At 56.0% G+C, this 16,210-nt stretch overlaps 2 protein-coding genes across 2 annotated transcripts in view; both read left to right on the top strand.

Moving 5' to 3' along the window:
* The first annotated feature begins 2,234 nt into the window (after window positions 1–2,234).
* Window positions 2,235–8,129, top strand: LOC141473679 (protein AMBP-like). The gene is made up of 10 exons (XM_074161261.1): window positions 2,235–2,432; window positions 3,092–3,234; window positions 3,513–3,589; window positions 4,082–4,195; window positions 4,688–4,789; window positions 5,342–5,379; window positions 6,230–6,308; window positions 6,399–6,566; window positions 6,739–6,915; window positions 7,984–8,129. The coding sequence occupies exons 1-10, from the start codon at window positions 2,322–2,324 to the stop codon at window positions 8,013–8,015; spliced, it is 1,041 nt and encodes a 346-aa protein (XP_074017362.1). The 5' UTR covers window positions 2,235–2,321; the 3' UTR covers window positions 8,016–8,129.
* A 1,124-nt stretch (window positions 8,130–9,253) lies between these two features.
* RABL6 (RAB, member RAS oncogene family like 6) overlaps window positions 9,254–16,210 on the top strand; it is a 61,115-nt gene continuing 54,158 nt past the window's right edge. The window contains exon 1 of the mRNA XM_074161276.1: window positions 9,254–9,835. Within this exon, the coding sequence (XP_074017377.1) occupies window positions 9,706–9,835 (130 nt within the window). The 5' untranslated portion in view covers window positions 9,254–9,705. The remainder of the gene's footprint in view (window positions 9,836–16,210) is intronic.

Genomic DNA, 16,210 nt, shown 5'->3' with positions numbered 1-16,210 from the left:
GAGCAATCTGCAGGAACATCCCTTCCTGAGCACCCAGAGCCACCTGTCCCAGCGGCTGCTCCCCAGGGCTGCCCTGCATGGGACCCCGGCAGCCCCCTCCCTGGAGAGCCGTGCCTTGCAGAGGCTCCATCTCAGCCCTGCACTCTGGCAGCGTGGGGGGTTTGTCCATCCCAGTCCCTTCCAAAACAGCCATTAAGTGATCCTGGCACAAACGCGGCTGCAGCCTCGGGGACAGGGATGGGGACAGTGAGCGCATTTTCAGAAGTGAACAAGGGGATGGGGGGGCTGCAGCACTTCCCTGGCCTTTCTCAGCACAGGACACGTGAACGAGCCGAGTTTTGCAGCCAGTCCGGCTGCTGCCCAGCTTTCCCAGTGAGGATGGTGCCCACGGGCCCGTGGTCGCAGCCACGCTCTGTGTTCACGTGTACAGAAGAGGAGAGGACCAGGCTGAGCGTACCCCAGGCCTGCAGCTTTGTCCTTTGGGAGGGAGCAACTCCCCTGCCTCCCCCCAGCACCAGCAGCGGGAGGAGAGGAGCCAACCAGCAGCCGCAGGAAGGACAGCCGATGCCAGGGTCACGCATCCTCCTACCTCCCCTGCCAGGTCCCAACACGGGGCACGTGTGCTCCCGGTAAAGCAGGCTGGTCCCAAAAGAGCGTTATTTAAGAGCGTGTCCTGCGTTGTTCACACTTGGGACCGTCGCCGTGCGGGCGCGTTTGCCCCCACAGGGTGTTTCTGTGCACGAGCGCCGTGGGAAGGCCCGTTCCCCGCAGGGGCAGCCGGTGCTGCCCCACTGACCGGTGCTGCCCCACCGACCGGTGCTGCCCCACTGACCGGTGCTGCCCCACCGACCGGTGCCTGCGGCTGCCCCGGGGCCGCACGGGGCTCGGGCCGCGCTGCCGGCACTCAGCACCCCCTCCTGCTTTGCAAAGCTCCCAGGACCGGTCCCCACTGCCCATCGCTGCAGCCTCCACCGCCCCCCTTGTGCGGGGCCCTGCCCCGGCCGCGTCGCCGGAGGAAGGGCCGTGCCGGGGGGCAGAGCGGGGTCCCCCCGCCCGCCGGGGCTGCAGCGGGGCCGAGGACCGGGAGCGGGGCCGGGCTGTCATTCCTTACCGCCGGCTGCCACCTAGCGCTGGAGAGGCCGGGGGGCAGCGGGGACCCCTGCGCAGGGAGGGACCCCCAGGCCAGCCCCTGCGTCCCGCAGCCCCAGCTCGGGGGGCTGGAGCCCAGGGCTGGTTCTGGACCGCGGTGGGCTCTCCCAGAGAGAGAGAAGCACAGGGCAGGTTAATGAGGTGGGCTCATTAAAGGGGTCTCTGCCCCACATCCTGGCTCTTGAGGACACCGCAGATGTGACATGAAGAAATGTGAGTGATGAGATGCCAGGACTGTCCCAGCCTGGACCACTGCCTCCCCAGCAGCCCATGCTGGCTGGGCAGCACACGCATCAGTCCTGCGCAAAGGGCCTGTTGGTGGCCCACAGCGGAGAGGAGGGGTGAAAGTCCGGCCGGCTCCTGCAAGGGTGTCTCTGGCTCTGGCCCTTCTCTGCAAATATTGGGCTGGGGGCCAACCCGGAGAGGGGCTGCTGCCCTTTGCTCTGTTTGCTGTTTCCCTCGGACTGTTTGGTTTCAGTTAATCATCCTGCAAAGGCAAACAGTGGTGGGGAGGGACGGCATGCCCAGCACATCCCACACCTGCCGGGCCTGGGGACCCTCAGCTGTGGGTGGGTGACACCCAGGCATTGGCCACCGGCTTGTGGGACTCCCGGAGAAGGGGGTCCAGAAGGGGGGCAGGCAGCGTGGGCTGTGCTCCCTGTGGACACTGGTTAGGGTTAGGCGGCCTGGGGTGAGCGCTGGGGATGCCTCAGTCCTCTCCGCTCTGCAGGGCTGGGCTGGGCTGCCAGGGCTGGGCGCACCATCAGGGCTCTTTGCAGGATGTCAGAGCAGGAATATGAATCCCAAGGTAGAGTAAAGGAGACGGGCAGGTCCTGGCCCCACATCTGGGCCAAATGGTGGTGTAGGAACAGGCGAGGGTAAGAAGCTCCGCCTGGTGCAGCAGGAGGGTGCTCGTCTCCCATCCTGCACACCACATCAGCTCTCTGCAAATCCCCACCACTGCCAAGGGCAACAGTGAGCCCTGGGGCCACATGGCTGGGACCGTGCAGGGCCACCAGCTGCCCCACGCTCCCCCAGCAGGCCCCCCCCCTGCCGAGCTGGCCGGCCCTGCTGGCCACAGTCTGAAGGTCACACTGCTGCGCAGTGGGGACAGCAGAGTCCGGGATCCCGCGGGTGTGCTGGGGCTCAGCAGCACTCCGAAGCCACCAGCCATGATGTTTTGGGGTCTCCTTTCCCTCCTTCTCTTTGCTGCGGCCAGAGGCACCCCCATCGGCAACCAGGATGAGGATGTCCAAGTGCAGGAGAATTTTGAGGCTGAGCGGGTAACGGCGGCTTGCGGTCCATTAATTCTGGGGATAGGGGAAAGCTTTATTTCCTTCTCCTCCAGGAAGGAGGGAGATATTTACCCATGAGGGAGATATTTACCCATGCCCGCGTCAGGCTGTGTGGGACAGGCATTGGTACTGTGGCCCTCCCTGGGTGCTGGTCAGAGGGTGCCACCCTCGGGATGGCCTCACCCCGGCAAACACCTCGCGGGGCAGCTGGGGTAGGTGAATTTCATGAGACCTCTGTTGATCTGCCCAGCCTGAGAAGCGCAGGCAGCCCCAGTGCGCAGGCAGCCCCAGTGCGCAGGATTCATGCAGGATGCAGTGTGCCTGGGAGATGTCCCACAGGCAGCCCTGTCCCCTGCCAGGCTCTGCACAGCCCCACACGTGTGCCTGGGTCTGGGCTCCCCCGGTACACATGGGGCAATGCCAGCCTGATGCCTCCAGCCCTGCCTCCTGTCAGGGGACCCAGGAAAATCCTGCTCAGTGCTGAACCACTTCCCAAATCCTGTGGCAGCTCTGGCCTCAACACCCTGCACCATCACCCCCCAGTTGCTCCCTGGGCCAGGAGTATTTCAGCTCTGCAGAAAACTAAGAGATGCCCCACCTCAGTGGAGAGGACTCGTGGTGAAGATGTCCCTTTCTTCTCCCTGCAGATGTATGGGAAGTGGTACGACATTGCCATTGGCACGACTTGCACATGGATGAAGAACTACAAGGAGAAATTCAGCATGGGCACGCTGGTGCTGGGCCCTGGCCCCAGCCCCGACCAGATCAGCACCACCAGCACCAGGCTGCGGTACGGGGCACTGCCATGGGTGCTTGAGCCTCTTCCAAAGCCACCCCACCGCAGTGTACGCTGTCTCCCAGGGGCTGGGACAAGACACGGGAGTTGCTTGCTCTGGCTGGAATCAGAGCCCTGAGGAGGGGCTGGATTGGGTTCAGATACCCAATGACTTGGGTAGAGGGATTTCAGGGGTGCCATGCCATGGCCTTGGTGACCCAGATATGATTTTTGTGCAATAACCAGGAAAAACGATCACTCCAAGCAGCTGCTTGTTTTCCTCCTCCCTCCAGGCAAGGTGACTGCACGCGAATCTCAGGAGAGTACCAGAAAACCAGTACTCCCGGAAAATATACCTACTATAACCCCAGTAAGTTGGGCTTGCTGCTGATCTGCTCAGCCCCGAGAGCTGCAGTGTGGCTGGGTGATGGGAACCAGTGCCAGGGCTAAGGAGAGTAGCGCTCAGAAACCACTCCACAATTTGGGTCATTTCCAGCCAAAGTACGGAGTGAAGTTTGGGGAAAGGGGCTGTCTCACCACTGTCCCTGCATAGGCATGGGACTATGAGACATTCCAGCAGATATTTCCTGTCCCCAAGGGCCCAAACTGGGGCAGGTTCCCCCCAGCCATATTTCAGGGGTGTTGGTAGTATCTCAGTTGTCCGCAACCCTTGATTTCCTATCTCGTTGACTGAGAAGAGGCTGGTGAGCCTGAAGGGACTCAGGTTTGTCTGTTTCCCCAAAATCAGCTATTTTCTTCAATTAGCTGCCTGATTTCAGCCCCCAGCTCTGGGATTATCTTACACTGCCCTGTTTGTCCTTGAGGAGCAGGAATGATGTCCCCTGTGTTTCTGTCTCACCAGAATGGGATGTGTCTATCTGGTCCTACGTGCTCCGCACCAATTATGAAGAATATGCTGTCATTCTGATGAAGAAGAAAAGTAGTTTTGGGCCAAGCACCACCCTGAAGCTGTATGGTACGTCTGGCTATGGCACTTGTGGGCAAGCAGGCTCTAGAGGAGACCAGTGCAGCTCAGAAATGCCACCCAAGGGTCCCTGAGGTCCTTTGGCCTTGAGGGACTGACCATGTCTTTGGAAGTAGTGCCTTGGACCAGCTCATCTTTGGCACTGCAGAGGTCTTATGGCTCAGCTTAGAGCCACATCACACAATGAATTTCCAAACCAGCCCATTGTTTGGGATGAAGGTGGCAATATCTGCTTGGAAGAAACCTAGGTCCTGAAGTGACATGAGATGCTGTCTTTCATGATTGAGAAACATTAACACAACTTTGTCCAAGCTCTTGGTCAAGGCTGATCAAGAACAACAGAGGAGAGGTTGGGTAGGACCAGGAGGCTGATACTGGGCTTGCCTGTAGCTGCCTGAGCTCTGCAGGTCGGTGGGTGGTTGGGGGACTGCATGCAGACCCCCTCCCATGCTAACCCTGCTCACAGCCTGTTCCCTTGCCCAGGGAGGAACCCGGAGCTGCGGGAGGACCTCATCGAGTCTTTCCGCCAACTGGCTCTAGAGACAGGCATCCCTGCAGACTCCATCTTCATCCTGGCCAAGAGAGGTAACCCAGCACAAGGCACGTGCCTCCCCCACTGCCATCCTCTGGCATGCCGGAGCACTGGGGCTGCTCCTTCTTGGTGTGCAAGGCTGGGGAGAAGTGGGGATGGTCAGGATGGAGGGCTTTGGTAGGATGGCATGGGAAGGAGACAATGCCATGTATCAGTTAGGCTTCCACCAGCTTCCAGTCGGTGGAGTCCTTGCTGGGCTGTCAGGTCAATGCACCCCACAATGCTGTAGTGCGATGAGGGCGTAGGACACCCAGGGACACTCAAGACCTCATGACTGGGTGCTGCCAGGACCTGAGGAGCTCCTTGCTCAGCCTGGGGTTCAGAAGGTGCTAGCATGATGCAGGTGGGTGTGGGGATTGTAGGGTGATGCTCCTACAAGTGGGAGGTGTAAAGCAGCAAGAGGGGAAGAATGTTGGGGTAAAACTGGGAGGGCATCCCTTTCCCCGGGGTCCTGTGTGTGAACGGTGCGGGACCACGGTGAGATGAGTTTGTCAGGACACCTCCCCTCTCATGCTGCTGATCTTCTCTCCTGTCATCTGGGCCAGGTGAATGCGTTCCTCAGGAGACTGCAACTGCCTCCCAGGTGAGTGGTCCAGCTCAGGACCTCCTGAGATGGATCAAGGCTGGTGACATCCTCTCCAAGCCAAACCTACTGGACACCTGGTGTCCGAGGACCAGGGTCTGTGGGCAGGACATGTTGTTCGGGCAGCAGCTCTGCTGACTGCCCTGGGAGATGCTCTTTCATCTCTGCTGATGGGCTTTGCTTTTTCGTTTTGTGAGGACAGGGGCACAGGCAGGCACAGGCTGCAGGGTGAGGGTCCTGGGGGCCAGGTGGGTACCAGGTGTGTTCGTTTCCAAGTGGAAGGCAACAGTCCTTTCCTACTCTGTTTTTTTCATGGGGTGAAACTGGAGTCTGGTGTCTCCTTGCCTGGCTGTGGGTGCCCCCTCCATGGATGGGGAGGCAGCTCGGTGCCTCACTGATCCTTCAGCTACAGTCACCCAACAGCGTTGAGTTTAGAAGGATTTTCAAGAGGAAATGGGGCTTTCATAGGAGAAACAGCCCAGTTGACTACAGGGCAGGTAACACACCACCTTGCATCGGTGAGAGTAGAGACATGTCCCCAGCACAGGTCATGACTGGGGACTTGGGTGTCTTTATTCAAAACACATGATCCTGATGCCCACCCAGGATGAGCACAGGGCTGGGAAGATCATGAGGTGGGACAGATCGCAGCCTGTTGACCCAAGATCAATGACTGGAGATGTGCTGGGAGCACTGAGGAGGATTGGAGCCTGTATGGGCTGCGGCACCCAGCAGAGCTGCCCCCGACATTGCCCATCCTGGGGGCAATGGGGGTCCAGGGGTGATGGGGTGGGAAGCAGGTCCCACGGACAGGGGCTGATGGCAGCTCTGTGCTTCCTTCCCTGTGCAGAGGGCGCGGCGAGCAGTCCTGCCCCCCGAGGAGGGCTCGGCTGCAGGACCCCTGCCTCCTTACATGGGCAATAAGGAAGGTATGTCTCAGGGGAGAGGGGCTGCATCGGGTGCCCCCCTGCCTTGCATCCCCGTTTTCCTGTGACAGCCCATGCCATGCTCATCCACAGACTCATGCCGGCTGAGCCGGGACCCCGGGCCCTGCAGCGGGATGCTCTCCCGCTTCTTCTACAACTCCTCCTCCATGGCCTGTGAAGCCTTCCTCTATGGTGGCTGTCTGGGCAACGGCAACAACTTCTACTCAGAGAAGGAGTGCCTGCAGGCATGCCGGACAGAGGGTGAGTGGAGCCACCAGGAGACATCCCGGTGGGGCACAGGCATGGAAAGTGCCTTTGCTGAGGCATCAGAGGGGGCCTGAGAATGGCCTCGAACCCCACGTGTCCGTCATCCACATGAGAGGTGTGGAGACCCTGAGCCTCCTACCCTCTGAGCAGCCCCCTGTCCCCACAGCTGCCTGCAGGCTGCCCATCGTCCAGGGTCCCTGCCAGAAGCCTGTGACACGCTGGGCCTTTGACGCCGCTCAGGGAAAGTGCATCACGTTCAACTACGGAGGCTGCAAGGGCAACGGGAACCAGTTCTACTCGGAGAAGGAGTGCAAGGAGTACTGCGGGGCTCCTCCGCTGGCAGGTACCCGCACCCTGCCCGCACTGCACCCTGCTGTGCCAGGGGAGCCAGGGCAGCAGCCTCCTGTCCTGCACCAGGCTGGGTCTGGGTGTGCTGTATCTGCCTGGGGTTGGGACAGGTCTGTCCTAGATCTGGATAAGTCTGGGATGAGGCTGTCCTGGGTCTGGGATGGCTTTAGGATGGGGTTGCCCTGAGTCTGGATGGGTCAAGGACAGGTCTATCCTGGACCTGGGATAAGCATGGGATGGGTTTGTTATGGCTCCAGGGTGGGTCTGGGGTGGGTTTGTGCTGTGCCTGGGATTGGGGACTCTGACACACTGAGGAATATGGTCATTAATCTACAGGCAGTATCACACAGGGGGACTGTATAGCCTGCAGATGTCCTGAGGCCATGAATGAACCTCAAAATGGTCTTCATAAAAGGGAGAATGGCCCCGAGCAGGCTGGGGTGCAGTGGGGAGCAGTGAAGGTGACAGCCCCCAGGCAGGGGATGCCACTGGGGGAAGAGTGGCTGAAAGATTTGGGGGGATGTAGGGAACCTGACATCAAATAAGGACCAAACCAGGGTCCCCGCTGTGGGTGTACCCTCCATGACAGACCCTCTAGCTCTAGCCAGCACAGGGGTTTCCATATTGAACCTCCTTGGAAGGCACAACAGGCCCTGCTCAGCCCTTGGGATGGATGAACAAGCAGGTTTTCAGGGTCGTGGTGGGGGAAATCTTCCCACAGAGAAGCTCAGGGGTCTTCAACCATAGCCAGTCCTGGGCAAGCCTGTTCCCAGAGGGGCAGGAGCTGGGGGTGCACCGTGCCCCCACAGATGGGAGATGGGGCCAGAATAACGTGTCTTAGGGTAGAGTCCATCTTTTATTATCCATGTCATCAATCATGGTGGGTGATGGGACACAAAGTAACATCCCAGGACAGCACGGGGTGCATGGAGGGTCCGGACCACTTCCCCCCATCACTGTCAGCAGGGACAAAGTGGAAAGCATCAGCCATCGCTGTCTATCCATGGGGCAAGGAGGGTGTCTGTGGGTCTGTCTGTCACTCCATGTGTCTCTCCACTTGCAGAGGATGAGGAGTTTCTGCGTCTGTCAAACTGATGAGAGTGGAGGACAAGCTGCTGGCACCCAGCATGGGGGCCCAGTAGGAGGTGCCAGGAGCTGCCGGCGGCGGCACAGGAGATGCCTCCAGCAGTAAATGTCTCTCATGTGACCAACGAGCCCAGTGTCCATCCTTGAGCTGGTGGGGAGCAGGGTGGGTGGTCCAGGAGGGCCAGGGGACACTGCAGCGTCCTCACTGGCTTCCCCTGTGGGGTGTCCCCCAGTTTTGCGGGGCTGCTGGGTTCTGCCCATGGAGTCTCTGTCCCTGCCTCAGCTGCTCTCTGCCCATGCCTTGCTGGGGTGGCCAACAGGACACCAGGGGGCCCAAGGCGTCCTGCTGGGTGGGGTTCAGGCCCCCATTTCCCAGGGGCCAGTGGCCGGCAGCAGGAAGGGGGCAGCAAAGGGGAATAATTGCTGCTGCATGGAGGTCATACCAGGAAGGGCACGGTGGGACCAGGGGGGCCAGTCGTGGGCCAGGGCAGGGATCATGGGGAAGGATGGGGATCACGGGGGTGGTTACAGCAAGGGTATCAGAGGAGACCCTGAGGGGTCACAGGAGGAGACAGCAGAGTTTGGGGGTCATAGGGGTCTGTGGTTGGTCACAGCAGGGAATTACAGTGGGTCACAGGGTGATTATTTGGGGTCACATGAGGGAATTATGGGGTTATGAGAGTCACGGGGGAAAATGGGGGTGTCACAGGAGAGGGTTATGGGGGTTGTGGGGAACACAGGGGGCTATAGGTGTCCCAGGAGAGGACTATGGGGCTTTGGGAGGGGCTATAGGGGTCCCAGGAGGGGGTTACAAGGATTATGGGGTTCACAGGTGAGCTAAGGGGGTCCCAGTAGGGGATTAGAAGTGGTTTGGGGAGGGGGTCAGGGGATGGTGATGGGGGGGCCAAGAGGGGATTATCGGGGTTATGGGGGTCACGGGGCAGCTATGGAGGTCCCAGAAGGGGGTTGTCGGGTTCACGGGGGTCACGGGCAGACAGGCCGTGAAGCTGACAGGAGGGGATTGCAAGGGTCTTGGGGACTGTGGGGGCCCCAGGAGGGGACAGAGGATGACTGGGGTTATGGGGGTCCGGGAAGGGGTAGAGGGGCCGTGGAGGGTCACAGAGGGTCCTGGGAGTCGCACCCACGGCGGGCCGAGGACAGGCGCGGGCCCCCGCTGCCGGCCGCGCTCCGCGCCTTGCTGGCCCCTGCCGGCCGCCGTACCCGGCGCCGCGCGCGCCCCGTCCCCCGGCGGCGGAGCGGAAGAGGCAAGATGGCGGCGGTGGCGGGAGCCCCCTGCCGCCTCCGCTCCCCGCGCCCGGCCCCCGGCGGCGGCGCCCGGCGTGGTTGAGCCGCCGTCCCGGCCCCACCGCCGCTGGCAGGAGCTCTCCGTCTCCCCGCGCCGCCCCGGCTCCGGGCCATGCCCGGTTAGCGCCCCCCACCCCGGCACAAGGAGGGGCCCCGGCTGAACCCCTTCCCCGCCGCGGCGGGCCGGACCGGGCCGAGCCCGCACACCTCCGCCCTGCCGAGCCCGAGAGGCCCCTCATGGCCGGCCCAGCCCTGCTCCAGCCCTGATTTCCCCGCGCCGCCGTGACACCACCCCCACCCCCCGATGCCCCCCGTCCCGGGGCCGCCCTGCCCCTGAGCCCCGGCGCAGCGGCACTTTTCCCGCAGGTGGTGGCGCAGGTGTGGGACCAGAAAGATGTTCTCGGCCCTGAAGAAGCTGGTGGGCTCGGACCAGACTCCGGTCAGAGACAAGAATATCCCTGCGGGGCTGCAGTCCATGAACCAGGCTCTGCAGAGGAGGTTTGCCAAGGGAGTCCAGTATAACAGTGAGTCGGAGCCCAGGCTCGGGGGGTCTGGCGGGGGGCACAGCCGGCCCCGGGCAGGAGGCGAGCCGCGTCGGTCCGACCCGTTTGGTGTCCCAGAGTGTGGTGCGACTGTGACATGCATATGCTTTGGTTGTGCATGGCGGTACTTTTGCCAATATTCGCCCAAAGCCAAGTTTGCAGTGAGATGTTAGAGCTTGCAGAAGTGTGGGAGGAGTGAGGGATGGGAAACTTTTCTCTTTCTGTGCGGGACTTGGGAACCTGTGGTGCAGCGGTGTCCTCAGTCAGCAGATGTCCTGAACGGCTGCCTGCGTTCTGCTGACTGTGGCACAAGAGAGAATTCCTTGTAAATCAATTTTTGTCAGTTAAAGCATCAAGAGAGTAACTCCCCTGAGTGTGTGGGTGACCTTCCCCACAGCCCAGGATAATGATGTTTATAATTAAGCTGTAGTGGTTATGTGATAAGGGTCTATTGAAAAGCTCTGCCCTGCCAGGCTTCAATAAAAGGGGAGTGTTGTATGCCTTTATGTGCCCTTGGTACATAATTTCATTCTGACTATCTGTTTCTGCAACTGATATGTTTCCTGTTCTCTCAGGGAACATCTTCAGAATATTTTTCCTTTCGGTGTTGAGGCTTAGGATTATGTTTTTGCCTTGATGCTCTGTAAAGGTTATTTCTAATACAGTGTTTCAAGAGGGCACTGCAAGTATGTGAAATACATCCCAAAATAACAATTGTGAGACGGGGACGGTAGTTATGTCATTCTTGCTGAAAATAGAGATGGTACCAGAGAGCGCTGTGAGTATCAGCTCCTCAGTGTGGATCCAGGCAGGGGAGTCAGGCTGCAGAAGGCCGAGACTGGCGGTTTGGAAAGAGACCGATTTGTAAACGTGGCACTGAATAAATTCTGCAAAGGCACCCGTATTGGAGGAATAGAGGTTACATTGGATCTTAACTTGAAAGAGAACATGAAGGGAGAAGTTTGCACTTTGGGGTTTGAGGTTGGGGGTTTTTTGCTTTTTTTAGTATTATCACTATTGACTGTGCCTTTGGACTGATATGTTTTGAAGCTCTCTGCTTTACTAGGGAGAGCATTTGGTGCCTTTATTTAGAAAATTAGTGTCTTAGCAAGCAGTCAGGAATGTGAACAGATGCACAGTGTTAAGAGACTTGATTTCCAGTGAAAGGCAGGGGATGAGGATGAAACTGTGGTGCTTTGGAATACAGCACTGCAGGGTTAAACACGTACTTGGAGCTCTGCTGGTTAAAGAGCATTGATCTGTGCAGAGGCTTCGTGCAGCCACAGACCAGAACACGTCCACGTGCCTCACTGGTGCGTGTGGAGATCAGGTAGCTCTTACCAGCGTGTGAATTATGTAGGAGAAAGGAGTTGACTTTTCAGAGAGTGAATGTTTGTGCTACGGACAGTCCGGATCAGCTGCATCCTGCTGGCACAGCGGCCGACGGGGATGTGTTGACTGTCTGCAGTGTGGATGGACCTGCGTGGCTGTGTACCTGCTTGCCATTAATGCAGCAAGGCCAAAAATGCCAACAGCTGAGCTGCCAGCTGTAGCTTGGCTGCTTTTTGTCGTGTTCCTGAAAGCCTCAGGAAAGCTTTTTCATTTGTGCCCTGCTTTATCAGGATTTGTGTTCTAGTTACTGCCTTCATATCTGGAATAAAACTGCAGCTTTCAGTCACTGCCTGAAGGGAAGCTTTCCAATCTCCATAGTAACTCTTGCAGGATCACTCTTATATAATATTTACAGGAGACACAGACAGGATTACAAAAGGGCTTCGAAGTACCTACAAAGCCACGGCACGGGGGAGAGGGTCCGGTTCCAGCATGGTGAGGTTGTGGTCTCGGGTGAAGGTGGGCTGTGAAGGAATGTCGTTGCAAGGGCCATTGCTGAGGAAGGGCAGAGCTGCAAATCCTGTGCATTGCCAGGGCTGCTTTCTTAGCAAATGCATGATATTAAGCACAGGATGCAAAAGGCGTTTTGTAGCCACCGTTAACAAATGATCTTTGAAAAGATCTTTGAAAGTCCCCCGTTCCCCTGGAGCTGCCAGAACCTAAACCAAAGAGCACTGTGATGACTGGTTTTACAGAAACGTTTCCTTGCTTTCATAGACCATTACTGGTTGTGAACTGAAGCCTCTTTCCCGCTTGGAAATATACTTAGTGTGCTGAGAACGCCTTGAGTTGCTCCCTGATAAAATGGGGAGCAAATTGCTGAGACGTGGGCCTTATCACCTGGCTCTCAGTGCCTCACTGCAGGGCTCGGAACAGGATGTGCTGTACAAGCACAGTACAAGTACAGTTTGTAACCAGACAGCCCCCCAGTTTGAGGTGATACTGAAGATGGTGTGGTGTGTTAGTGGCACTGAGGATTACAAGCACTGGATAGTGTGCACCTCAAAGTTGAACCAAAATGATTGGTTTGGATGGTCTCTCTCCCACTCAGCAAAGTTTTCAAAAGGAATAGTGTTGCAGGGTGGGTAGGTTTAGATTTCTAATGACATAATGAGAGCAAAGGCCAGTATTAGCCCTTGGCAGCAGTCACGTCCTCTGCATGGGACATCCTATTTCAAAGCAAAAGCATTTTCATATTTCATTCCCAGCACACACACTCCTTGTTTGCTCTCTTTATCATCTGCACAGAGCGCCCGTGTTTTACATACTGTGGTCCAAATAACACCAGAGTTCCCTGAGCGCTGTGGAAGGTACAGAGATGAAAATGATGTGGGTCAGTACCACATATGTAATGGCTCAGATGTTTATTGGAGATCAAGTGGGTTCTGAGTACAGAGAACCAATCTTTGTAGAAACTTGCTCTTTTTTTCCTGCTCGGGATAGCCTGAACTTGGGTCAGGTCTGCTGATTGCCATTTGCGTAGCGCTGCTGGCCCAGGGAGGGTGGCACAGGCCAGAGCGAGTGGGCTTGCTGGAGAGTGTATGAGGTGGATCTCGTTCCTTTGGCAGCGGTGCTTGTTTAAAGAAATTATGAGACAAATTACAGAAGGAAGTACCAGCACCAGGGTACTCAAACATGAAAATGTATGTAAGGCAATGATGGGCAAACAAGGGTGAAATGAAGGGCTCTGGCTGGGTTGCACTGGCAGGAGGATTCCCTGGGAGTTATCCATGGATCATCAGTGACAGGAGCAAAACATGCGGCAGTGCTAAAGGTTCAGATCCATCCATCCTGTTGCCAGGACTCGGCACGCTGCCTGCTCTGGGCGTTATTCTTAATGCTGCACCCAGTGCTTAGCACCCGACAAATTCCCCCTGCTCTGTGTGCCTGAAGCATGTCACAGTCACCAGTCACCTCGACAGTCACCTGTGCTGAAATACCAAAGTCAGTACCTCCAAGAATTCCCCCCAGTCCCTCCCCTTGTTACTTCTCTGCCTAAAACATGCTTTAAAAGACAAAACTTAATTAATCCATGTATCCTTTGGGTAATCATTATAATCCTTCTTTTGTGTTGTTTGAGAGTAGTAGTTGATTGTAGTTTTAAGTGTTTTCATGCAGCACTATTCCCAAAAGAAAGGCTTCCCCTCATCCTGTTGCTTCCCACCTTCTCACGTTTTCTGCTCCTGTTGATGTGGGTGTTCGTGCACCCTGTGACAGACCTGCTCTGGCTGCTGCCTGGGCTGTGCCCCCCGGGAAGCGTCCCTGGGGGGTGACAGCAGATCGGGTGTGCTGCTTTCGGCAGCAGAACCAGCTTAAAGCATTTGAATTGCAGCCTTGCGGTTGCAGTCCCAAAGATGGGGGCAAGGTTATGACCCTCCGTATGGGGATTGTTGGCAGAGAAGTTTGGGGATCTGCTGTGGGGTGTGAGATCCTTAGTTGCTGCCGTGACCTGGAGGAGTATGGGCAGAGCTGGGAGTTCCTCACTGGAACTTAACTGGTCTGAGACCTGTTCTCTGGGCCTGTTATCTTCACTGCTCTGCTTCCATTTCCACATCTGGAGAGTGGAAATCCCTCTATTTTTCCTGATGCAGTGACAATATGAATGAAGTGACTTGTTTAGCTTTTTCCTCACGTCTTGATCTACTCCCCATCCCTACTGTTCTTCCCACAGGTAATTCTCCTGTCTTTGCTCAAACCTATGGCTGTTGCAGTAAGTACTGATTTAACTTAAAATAAGGCAGTGATTGTTCCTGTCCATAGGTAACAGAACTTACCTCACCTGTAATTACTGGCTCTCTTTCCACATTCAGACACAGCCCAGGCCTGTGATGGACCTGCCTGGCCTGGCCCTGAAGCTCACGTGGCTTTTCTTGTCTTGCAGATGCCTGTCATTGAATAGACGTGCCCCAGACAAAGTCCCAACTACAGAGTTTGTGTTGCTAAACACCTGCCTTCTTCCTGTTCTGTTTTTAAAGACTTTTTCTTTCTTCAGGAGAAAAGTCAGTGAAAACTCGTGCACTGTGTAGAGGAAAGAGATCCTAACACGGAGAGTGCTGCAGCTGAAAAGGGCCGTTGGACCTGTTCAAACTGAGCATGTGGTGCCACGAGCACCCTATGTTGGTGTAAATGGGAGCTGCTTGGGGCGGGGTTGGTCTCCTCGCCCTTCCAGCTGTGCCTCCCATGTGCTGCTCCTGCACAAGAAACAGTTTTCAGAAAGCTGAAAAGGAATAATTTTGGGGTTAGTCTTCAGCCGGTCAGTTCCTTGATCCAACTCAATGTGTAGCTGTGTAAATAGCGCTGTTGGCACTAGGACAGTCCCGGCTGAGGTAAAATTGCCCCTTCTAGGGAGAGTTCACAGGCAAGTCGTCTGGCAGCGATCCTGAGAGGGCACCTTGAGAGCAGCGTAACTATTTAAGGAAAGGTCTGTTTGTCCCTTAAAACTCACTGTTTTGGTATCTCATGCTGCAGTTTGTAGGGGAATATGAATTTTAAAATGGCTCTCTAAGGTAGGCGGGGAGCATTTAGAAAATCTTGGCTTTTAAAGGAGACAAATGGAATCTCATTCTGCCTATGCCATGGACTTGCTGCATTGATTCAGAAAAATCAAAGGGACCCTGCATTGATTGTTTCACCATCTGTAAGTAGCAGAGAGAATCACACACAGAGCAACAGGAAATGCAGGAAATGGTTTGTTGTCTCTGCAGAGATTTGCTGAGACCTGTAAGTGAAGTCAACCTGTAAATACTGTGTTCATTTTTGCCTTTATTATCCTTTTGCTATTTTAATAAGTAACTTTGTAACAGAATAAACAGCAATATGTCTCAGTGTACAGCAAAAAAAGCACAGTGAAAATGCAGCACAAGATTTCACCAGACAGAACTCTTCCACAGGCTTTGTAGTGTTGGCTGTTTTACCTTGTCAGGTTTAACCCCAGCCGGGAACCAAGCCCCACGCAGCCGCTCACTCACCCCCCCACAGGATGCGGGAGAGAATCAGAAGGGTTAAAGTAAGAACGCTCATGGCTTGAGGTAAAGACAGTTTAACAGGGTAAGCAACAGCCGTGCACAAGCAAAGCAAACCAAGGAATTCATTCCCTGCTCCCCATCACAGGCGGGTGTTGAGCCGTCCCCAGGACAGCCAGGCTGCATCAGCGTAACGGTGACTTGGGGAGACAAACACCATCACTCTGAACGTCCCCCTTCCTTCTCCTTCCCCCAGCTCTGTGTGCCGAGCATGATCCCGTGTGGCCCTCGCTGGTGGGGTGAGAGGCAGAAAAGGCCTTGACTCTGTGCCAGCGCTGCTCAGTAATAACTAAACCATCCCTGTGTTATCAACGCTGTTTCAAGCCCAAATCTAAACCATAGCCCCATGTGAGCCACTGTGAAGAAAATTACCTCTATCTCAGCCAAATCCAGCACATAGTTTAAAGTTTACCTCTTAAACTTTTCTCTGCAATGGCTGCAGTAGCTCCTGAGTTACAACAGAAGGCAGCCTTCAGCCTGAGGTTTCTGTGCCCAAATGATGATGCACAACCTAATGCAAATCACCTGAATCTGCCATTAGATGTCTCTGAATGGCCCATTTTCTAGTAGATAATAGCTCCTATTCAAAACGCAAGCATAAAAATTCTGTTCAAGTCAGCTTGCCTTTCCTGATAGCCTTGTGGTTGCCACTTACAACAAGGATAGCATTTAAAAAAAAAAATCGTATAATGTATCAGAGAATTTGGAAAATGACACATACTGTTTTCAGAAAGAGCACGGTAACACTAGGGTAGACTCTGGAAAGTTCATTATATTAATTGCTACAGAGGTTACTTTGCTGGGTTGTGTACACTTGGTGATACATTGGACCTTCTTTGGGAGGGTCTGAATGGATTTTTCCATGGACTGACGTTCCCCGTGGTGGGTACGTGCAGAAGCAGAGACGTGAATGTGGTGGGAGATGAGCTGGGTGCGAGGCTGG

The sequence above is a fragment of the Numenius arquata genome, chromosome 19 (assembly GCF_964106895.1).
Source record: "Numenius arquata chromosome 19, bNumArq3.hap1.1, whole genome shotgun sequence".
Taxonomy (NCBI): Eukaryota; Metazoa; Chordata; class Aves; order Charadriiformes; family Scolopacidae; genus Numenius; species Numenius arquata.
This window is presented reverse-complemented; position numbering and strand designations above follow the sequence as displayed.